The sequence below is a fragment of the Austrofundulus limnaeus genome, unplaced genomic scaffold, assembly GCF_001266775.1.
Source record: "Austrofundulus limnaeus strain Quisiro unplaced genomic scaffold, Austrofundulus_limnaeus-1.0 Scaffold1, whole genome shotgun sequence".
NCBI lineage: Eukaryota > Metazoa > Chordata > Actinopteri > Cyprinodontiformes > Rivulidae > Austrofundulus > Austrofundulus limnaeus.
Genome location: NW_013952403.1, coordinates 7,556,985 through 7,566,778, shown reverse-complemented (window position 1 = coordinate 7,566,778; position 9,794 = coordinate 7,556,985). Strand labels below are relative to the sequence as shown.

General features: G+C 38.2%; 1 protein-coding gene across 6 annotated transcripts in view; it reads right to left on the bottom strand.

Moving 5' to 3' along the window:
• Positions 1-9,794, bottom strand: part of spock1 (SPARC (osteonectin), cwcv and kazal like domains proteoglycan 1) — a 174,781-nt gene that overhangs the window by 29,541 nt on the left and 135,446 nt on the right. For all 6 annotated transcript variants that reach the window (XM_014007785.1, XM_014007751.1, XM_014007792.1 and 3 more), the window contains 2 exons: positions 6,206-6,338; positions 224-344 (listed from right to left, as the gene is read on the bottom strand). In XM_014007785.1, coding sequence (XP_013863239.1) covers positions 224-344; positions 6,206-6,338 — 254 coding nt within the window. The remainder of the gene's footprint in view (positions 1-223; positions 345-6,205; positions 6,339-9,794) is intronic.

The window sequence follows — 9,794 nt, the reverse complement described above, 5'->3', positions numbered from 1 at the left end:
GAGTTATTCCCAGTTTTCATATGCTAAGGTTGATTAGCTGAGGCAGCCATCTTTAAAAAAGTCGACTCCAAAAGTTAKCTAAATATAAATGTAAATCTAACAATTATATTCTGAGATTTTCCTTAAAATCCATTCAGTGATCTATAAGAAATGTTGACAGACAAATGAACACACAGACACAAGCCAATACATGATTGCCCACCGGTGATCAGGCAGTACTTACCAGCCTTTTCTGGACTGTGGGATGGTTGGCTGTACTCATGACCAGGCAAACAGGGGCACAGTCCGTCACATTTAACTGAGATGGTCTTCCCAGACAAACAGCTCTGGAAATCCATCTTACACTGCAACAAAAAGAGGAGACCTAATTTAATTTACACTGTGATTAGGAGCTGTGACGGATCAAATATTGAAACATCTTCACAGTATTACAGTATTTTCAATGAAGAAAAAAAATAGACAGAGTACCACAAATGTCAAAGTTATTTAAGAAAGGCTTTTATCTAAAGCAAATAAAAAAACAGCCTGGAGTTCAATGATGGGTTTAGAATCTTGTGCAAGTTTAGTTATATTTATTGATCAAGTTGGAGATTGAACCTGCAAACGTCTGAGAAAAATACAGTATGTTCCCTTATCTCTGGAGCTTAAGACACCATTTATTTAAGTGATCCTTTTAGGACCATTATTGTTTCTGATCTGAATTTGACAAAAACATGTTTGAGTTTTGCAGCATTTTAAAAAAAAATATTTTCATTTAAATTCATCCATTTTACACAGATATACTGTATAACATACATAAAATAATAAGAGCTGCAAAAACAAGTTGTTTTAAAGTTTTGATCAATTAGAGCCCCCTACTGTGCCACTCCCACCTGACAGTCTTATTCAGATCTTGTTTTTCTTACTGGGGCTCCAGCTGAGCCCCAGTAAGAAAACAAAAACAAAACAATTTTAGACATGCTTCTTCTCTTCTTCCGCTCAAAACATGAAAACATGTTTATAATTTTATAAACATCGGCTCCATGTTTCTTGCATCACCTCATGAGTCACAGATACCTGCAGTGTTTTTCACACACAATTATCTTTGGAGGTACAAAGACTGTTACCTAATTATTTAACAAGGTAATTTTATTAATTTGTTTTTCAGGCACCTTTGTCTCATTTTTAAAGGACCTTTAATGCAGGTGTGAATACACTCATGAGAACCCAGGTGCAGATCAAACAACCCGACCGAGACCCAGCTCTRCACCTGGAGAGACTAAATTCAAATTTTCTGCACTTCCAGAAACTCCAAGTGCACAACAAAATGTATTTAATGGCTAAAAAAAAGTGGATTTTGATCTCGTGTCCCCCTTAAGTCAAACCATCATAGCCGGAATTCTTTTGGATTTAAACTTTTGGTGTTTTTTTTATGGAGACTTGTGAGCTGCTTGTTGCTTCAGAGGACAAATCAAATACAAACTTTATTGGCRAAAATTATGCAGCAAAATGGATGCAACCATGATAAGAGTGAGATTATTTTGAAACTTAAAGCCCTAAAAAGACATACTTGGACACATTTTGATGTATGTGACACAACAAGCGGCACGAGCCATTTTGCGACTCATGCTGCTCTCAAAGAGATGGCTGAATTTTTTTCCATGCCTCTCTCGATACATAACCTACATATGAATATTTTTGGAGGTGTAAAGCCTGCTAAAATATTTAACAAGGCAATTTTATTTTTGTTTTGAGGCCTTTTTGTCTAATTTTAGGTCATTTGTTATTAATATGTGTAATTTATGATGTCAGAATCTCAAAATTGTAAAATATTTTTAATAACTTGTATTTCATAGGTTCTTGTGAGTAACTATGCTGCTGAAGTTAGTAAAAAAAACATTCCTCTGTCAAAAAACACACAATGAAGGCAAAGCCAAGTCACTGGAAACGRATTTTTCTGTTTACTAAAACCCCATTACCAGTGTACTCCCATTAGAGATTGTGGGTGACTTCAACTTTCTACATTTTACTTTCAAGTACAATATTTCACCAGCTTTGGCTTCCCAGCTATTTGACCTGTCAAAGACCCACCGCTGCACGCCCACCGCGTGAAACGAGTTATTTGCTGAACTAATAGAAGCATTGTGCTTTTAGCAGATGAATGTTAAAAGCTCCAAATCGGACTCATTCATCATTTTGTGCACTAACATTCTGACGCGCGGCTTAAGAAAACAGCAAAAAAGCACCAACATTTTTTAAAAATGTTGAGAAATGAAACAAAATTTCAACACAGATGAGAATCATTTATTCTGGACAGCTCATTTACAGGGTGGAACTGTTTAGAAGGTTTCTGTTCCAAAATAACAACATGGATATTGAGCTTTTTGAGTTGAGCTGATTAAGGGAAAGACTTCCTTAGACGGGAGTGGTCATTTGTCTTCGAGTGAACAGATGTGTCCATTAGGCAGCAGTATACACAAAGATGCCCAGTGACGTTTTATGATTTATTGCAGTACAAAGCTGTTGCCACAAAAAAATAAAAAAAAAATGAGAGAGATTGACTACTTCTGAATGTAATTTACCAGTACAAATCTGATTTCAGGTAAGTGTGAGGGGGATTGCTTGGACTTGTTGAAAGAAGAAGAAGAAGAAGAAAAAAAATCCAATTACAAGACTCTTCCAAGAGGAATAATGAAAAGTGAAATGAGTTATGTAAATTCTGTTTGCAAGATGACGACGACAAGATTTGCAAGAGAGACCATGACTGCGCATAAACGTCTTTGCGTTTGTCCTTATCACGCCTTATCCTTCAAACACTCTCATCTCCGACATTTTTTTTAAATCCAAATCCATCATTCCCTCCCAGCCACCTCTTTGACAGCYCTGCTAATGTTACTTAATGAAATTTGTTGACAAAAGGAGCAGCGCTTCATTCTGTTTTCAACATATTGAATTAGCTGTCTGGGGGGGAAGGCTATAGGCGGAGAAAGAGGGAGAAAATCCAGGAAATGGATGACCTCCCCTAATCACTGTCAGTGCTCAGAGAATCCCCATGAATCTTTGTGTTTGGCCCTTTTCACTGGTTAATGTGGTTTTGATGAAACAGTATTTTAACACCTGACATGGCTGAGTAGTAATAAAAAAWGGAGAGAGCGCTTACGTAAAGAACGGGAGAGCAGAAAAGATGATTTAGCAGGAGGGAAGTAATGGATTTAAGTTAGTGGACTGAAGTCTCTCAGGAGATAAGAGCACTGTCCTTTTAATAGGATATGGGGTGTGTGTTTGTGAGTGTGTSTGTGGTTCTGATGAGGGAGGCATGTAATGTGATAATAAAACATGAATAAGCTTGAGACCGGCAGTTCACTGGTGAGGAGAGTTTAAGTTGGGCCACAGGGAGCCATCACCACACCAGCTAAACCGAACCCCTCCACCTCAATTACCACAGAGAATGGAGGGATTTCCCAGCCCTCCTCCTTTCTTCTGTTCTTTCTCGCTTTTTCTTTTACACTTCTCTTCAGCACATTCTCTTCTCCGAGGCAGCCAGGTCATTAAGGAGGTCCACGTCCACAAATAGCTGAACCTTTCTCAGTTYCACTTCTGGTATAAAAAGGTGTGAGTGGAGGTCTGGGGTGGGTGAATGGCTCAATCATAAAATCTAACCATTGTGGTGCCTGAAGGAATAAAGCCTTCAGTTTGATGTGCTATTAAAGAAGGCTTGAATGACAACTGAGACCACGATGGCAAAGACGTCTCTACCACCTGACATCTGAGAAAACTGTTTATTTCCTGTCACTGGTGCAGGAAAGCTGGTAATTCAGAAAGAAACACTGTTCAGACATAACTATTTGACACAAGACAACTGAAAACCTGGGGCTTTTGCTGCATTAGACTTGTACTAAGAAGTTGGAACTTTTGAGTTAAAAGTCAGAAAAATCAACAGGAATGCTCCCAAAAAAACAGTAATCTGACTTTGAAAGTCAAAGATTCTCTATCGGCTCTAAACCTCAAAATCCACCATGGCTAACTCACCCTTAAAAGATTGTAATCGCTGGAGTTATAAACTACATTTTCATTTATATTGCTTATGTTACTTGTAAACAAATCACACACATGGTCATGTGTTACAAGTGAACATGTTGCTATACAATGCTTCAAAGCATAGGCTTGAAAAAATACAATATTATTGGCTGGTTTTGAAGTTAGTCAGCTTACTGAGTATAATCTTAGCAAAACCCACTGACTTGCAAATAGTGCGTGGTTATGTCTGYTTCACACGGGAAGATTTTCAWATTATCTGTTAATTTTCAAAGACTGAGACTCCACACAGGAAGATAACATGGATTTAACAGGTCTGGTTCTACAGTGTGTGGTGTGCAGCCACACGGCAAATACAACATGCCACACATGTGCGGATTTCACTCACAAACATTCAGATGTCAGACGGGAAATTTCACAAAACCTCTCGGGATAAAACATGATTTCAGAGTAAATAAACATGGCAGACGAAGAAGAAGCAATGACGATAGTTTGGGGACTATTTTTAGAGAAAAAAAAAAAAACTAAACTAAAAGACATCTCCGACTTCCTCTAGAATTTCTGGTGCACCATGGCAATAGGTTTGTCTTCTGTATTTTAGATTCCCCTCTGGGTTTGCATCACTTTGCTCTCTGACTGGCTACACATCACATTCAACAGGCTGCGAGCTCATTTGTCTTCGGGGAACACCGTGTATTGGGCCAAGACAATCCAACATGTTCAACATCCCCGATTTGAGGTCAGAGCAGTATGGCAGGAATCTCCCAGCATTATGTTTAGAGCCATCACCATAATCAAAACATCCATAAGACTGCCAGAAAGGCAAAACTGGGTCAAAAATTGGCACAGTTATCTTGCCGTGTGTACCAAGACAGAGATGGCAGGAGTTTTGTCTACATACAGTCTTTATTTTTTTTAAGTAAAGAACAACATGTGTTTTCATATTAGAAAACTTGGATCCATRACAGTAGTGGAAATACGGAAAAGCAACTATTGTTCACATTTGGGAAAGAAATAATATCTTGCGTTACTTCATACCCTGACTTGAGTGATATAGTTAATAAGTGGATGGTAAATGGTCTGAATTTCTATAGCTCCTTGCCAAGTCCCTACGGACTCCAAAGTGCTTTACYCTTCAATCATTCACCCTTTCACACACTGATGATAGTAAGCTATATTGTAGCCACAGTTGCCCTGGGGCACACAGAGAGAAGCTAGGCTGCCACACACTGTTGCCATTGGGCCCTCAGAGCCCCACCTGTAAGCAAGGCAGMTGAAGTGTTTTGCCCTAGGAGACAACGACTGAGATGGAAGGAGCGGCGGATCAAACCAGCAACCCACCGGTTACAGGACGACTCCCCTTACTACTCTGCAACAAGTTTCTAAGTGAAGGAATGAAGGAACAAAATGAAACATTCGAGTAACATCCACGAAGAACAATAAYGATGGATAACAAATACTGAACAATTGACAACAGCTTACTTTTTGAGTGACGTGCACAGCACTCCAAAGTAGTCTAGTTCTTTTCATTTGCATCACTTTGAAGCAATCAACTAAACGGCTGAAAACACGGCCACGACAGTTATGTGAAATTTGATCTGTGACAATATGCAGAGTGTTATATCAAGGACAAAGCTTCAATTTTATGCAGAACTTTATATTTATCCCCTGCTGTCAGTCTTCTCGCTGACTAATCACAGAGGTTAAACCTTGGCTTTTCTATTATTATGTGGAGAGTTTGTGGCTGAGRTCGAGTTTATGTTGCTCACGGGCAGATTATAAACCACGGGTTAGTGGTTAGAAATGAGAGTCAGATGGGCTGTTGAGGGGAACGAGAGCGTTTCCAAACTGTCTAAAGATGACTTTTAAAAACCGCAAAGACCTCTGAGYGCTGTCTCTTGTTCCCATTTCAATAGACTACAAGAGCAGATCTGTTGAAATCAAATCAGCACAGGAGAATAAAGTGAAATGATCTTGCAACAAGCAAGGGGAATTGGGTAGAATTGGGGTCATAAACACAGGAAAGCAGAAATGCACATAACACCTGCCAAATGTTGTGCATTAGCAAGTGCCTTAGGGACTGTTGTATGTGCTACCATTTATCATTCTAAGAACTAAATAAAATGTAATGTAGAACAAAAAGATATGTAAAAACAAGTTTTTTGAGATATAATAATTGGACGACTCTCACCTTGGAGGAATAGCTGTGTCCATCAGAACCACAAACAGGTGTTGACAAGAGCGCCGAGCACAGCCTACATTTTCGATGAGCCCCAGCGTCGACCCTGTGCTTGTGATTAACGCTGCCTTTCCTGGCTTTCACACTGAGGATGAGAAAAACAGGGGAAAAAAGGTTTTTTAGAGTTCACAAGTTTAAAACTTCTCAAAAATAAAAATAAAAAACAGTAAAATTTTGTAAAATTATAAAATATGAAGGCTAAAGCTCTACAGAATAGCACAAATATGTCTTTGTGTGTGCAGAAAATAGCTGTTCTAATTTTACAMGCTTAAAAATTATTCGAACAGATTCAGTCTAACGCTGAGCAGAACACCATTTCTGACCTGTTGAGGTCAGATGAAGCAGATCCTGATTGGTCCAAAGGAGGGCTCCTCAACAACCACTATAATTATGTTTGATCCAAATCTTTGCAGCAATTTTCTGTCTAAGTGCTCTTACTGAGCACCCCCGCTGCCCGAACCATCAAGCAGAGATAGAATTAGAGCCAAGCAGACTCTTTACAGAGAAATGAATGTGATGACAACAAATGGTGGAAGGTGAACATTAACCCCGCGTCAAAGCAAACAGGTGAGGATGCCTCGGTAATTTGTCTACGCCGGAGAATTCTTCGCAAATTATGGAAAATCTGCGAACTATCTGTGACGGCCGTGCAGGCGTGACGAACGTTCCTAGAGGTGGGTGTGGAGGGCTACACAGAAGATCCCTGGCAGATGATCAATGGACATTTTTACCCCAGATAAACACTAGAAAGCGATATTCCTRTGCTTGTTCTGTACTTCAGCGCTCTGCTGATAGTTGCGACGGCGCTCTCTCATCCATCCTGTGATTTGAGGAGCACTTCAGCTCACAGCAGGACAGGTGAGCAGAAAATTAGCACTTTGAACCTTGGCATTGGTTTTTGAATCACACCTTGTTGCTAATATTTGTGGTCAGCCCTGCAGGTAAACATTATCACACAATCTGGGAAGTCAGTTCTGTTTCAAGAGGAAGAGGGAAACCTGTTGGAGATTTTATTTTTTGTGTGTGTTGACAGCTGCTTAGCAGCGAACAATAATAATTTGTTTATGGATTTAGGAACAATGAAAAAAACAATAATAGCTCATGTACAAGGTGCCTTCAAGCGGTGAATAAAATCTAAATAAAGCACCATCGAGCGCATCCACTGAGTCTGTTTGCACATTTCAGCAGTGTGTCTAAGTTTGGGTTTGTCTTCTGGGAAGACACTGAATGTGTGTGTTATGCTAATTACTACAACTAATTTAACTTATGGAGATAAAACTTATATTTATACATCAGGCTTCAGTGAGTGATGCTTTTGGGAAAATACAAATTTTAGGCGAATAATCTAACGTATTAAGCAGCAAATAGGACTTGTAATTAATGCAACAGAAAAAAAGGGAAAAAAAAAGAAAAGAAAAAGGATTAAATCCAAAACTCTTGGGAGCTAATGACTTGAGGAAATCAATTATATCCAAGGCAGAAAGAGAAGAAACTGTTTAAATGTCTTTTTGGAGAAACACTATTTGAARTGGGAAATTGAAAAACTTTAACATATTTGGCAATGGTTGAAAACACAAACAAAATGTGGGGTGACAGAGCAAACAGACAGTATGATTAAAATTAATTGAGAAGAAGGATGTCTGGGTGTATGCCCGTCAGTGAAGCAGACAGCATTTTCTGAATCTTCTAACACAAAATGCAAAATGTTATTCATTTCACACATCTACTGGGTGCAATTTGCCCATCCTACCCTAAAGGTGTTTTAGATGTGGAAGATGAACTTGCATAAAACATTGTAGAAGATTAGTTTAACTTTAGATTTTTTTTTTGTCAAAATCAAAATCTTGAGCTAGGGATTTTTTTCTTTTGTAGATGAAGTTGATATTGCATTCATCCTGAAATGAGCTTTGACTTCCTCTTTATTCACTCACACGTATTTGACAATGTGCTATCACTGTAACACTTCTTCACCRTTTATGTAAATTCACATGTTTTGCAAGTTCTGACAAATCCCAGACATCAGGTATAGGGTATGTTATCATGACTTCTGTTTTCTGAGGCAAGTTTAAATAACTCCGTTCTAGGATAAGCAAGATGCGCTGTTTGGTTTTTAAATAAAAAGTGAAAGCACAAGCAAAACATGACACATTAAAATGTCCTTATTTTGGTATAAACAGCATTGATAGTTTTATTCTAGCAGAAAATTTATCATCTAGTAAAGGTTTTTTCAGTCTGAGACCCCCAAACTTATGGAGAGACGAAGCAAGGAGGGTCAGGCTGTGAGTGACGCAGAGTTCAATTGATGAACGTGTGCATTTCTGATTGAAATATCCTATTTTATGCTTGCATGTATCAATTAGCTACAACAAATTGTATTCATATTATTGAATGTTTAAATACATAACTTTGAAATAAAAAAAATGTATTAAAAAGTCTAAGTAAAAATTTCACCACCCTGCAGTACTCCCATGGACCCACAAGGGGTCATGACCACAACCTTGAAGACCTTTGATCTAGAGTAGTGGTCCCCAAAGTTGGGGTCAGGACCCAAAGTGGGGTCCTGAAACATCAGGGTGGGGTCCTGAAAAGATTTTCTAAATTAATTACATTTTTGCCTTAGTTGTTACCTAAAATGTACAAATGTAGACTAATAAATTTTGTTACTATGCTCGTGTTTTTTTGGCCTGATACAAATGTTTATCATTCAAAAATAGTTGTGGGCACAGGTCTCTGCTACTGTTATTTTGTGGGTCAAAAGCTAAAAAGTTTGGGAACCACTACACTTCAGAAATCAATTTAAAGGGTAATAAAATAATTGGTGATGTAGGTAATATTTTCCCTATAATTATTACAAAAACACAAAATAAGTATAAATAAGTATTTATATTTGTGCAGCCTTTGTTTTTAGGGTTATTAACAAAATTTGTGTATTCAGACCAGTGATATTTGGGGTCACACGTTTTTGCCATGGATATTTTGTGGGTCAGAAGATAAAAAGTTTGGGAACCACTGATCTAGAGAATAAATTGGTGGCAAATCTGGAGGAATCTTTGTACACATGGGATTAGATTGGAAATAAATATGTATTGTTATTCATTTCCATGCCTTCAGGGAGTAAACTAATAAACAAATATGACTTGCTGATTAAATCAGTGGATAAGCTCAGGAAGTCCATGAGACAATCTGACAATAAGTTTAGGAATGAATGCAGGTTTTAACTCTACACTATTAATAAAACCTCAACAACCAGGCTCTTCATTGACCCAAGTTGCTCCCAGATGGACTCATGTATGAAGAGAAACTGTCCTTTTTTCTGTTGAATCAAAAGTTGTATTTCCTCTCTTTGTGGACATAATTGTCTAAAGCAGATCTCATGACTGTGAATCGTTTTAGTTTATTGTGTTTTGAGTGATTTCCTGTTTGTGTTTCTTCTGTTATTATGGTTTAGAGCAAGGGTTCCCAACATTTTCCATGCAATAGCTCCCCAAACAGCATTAGCTTAGGAATCCCCTCTTGCAAACCCACAAACAATGCTACAAAA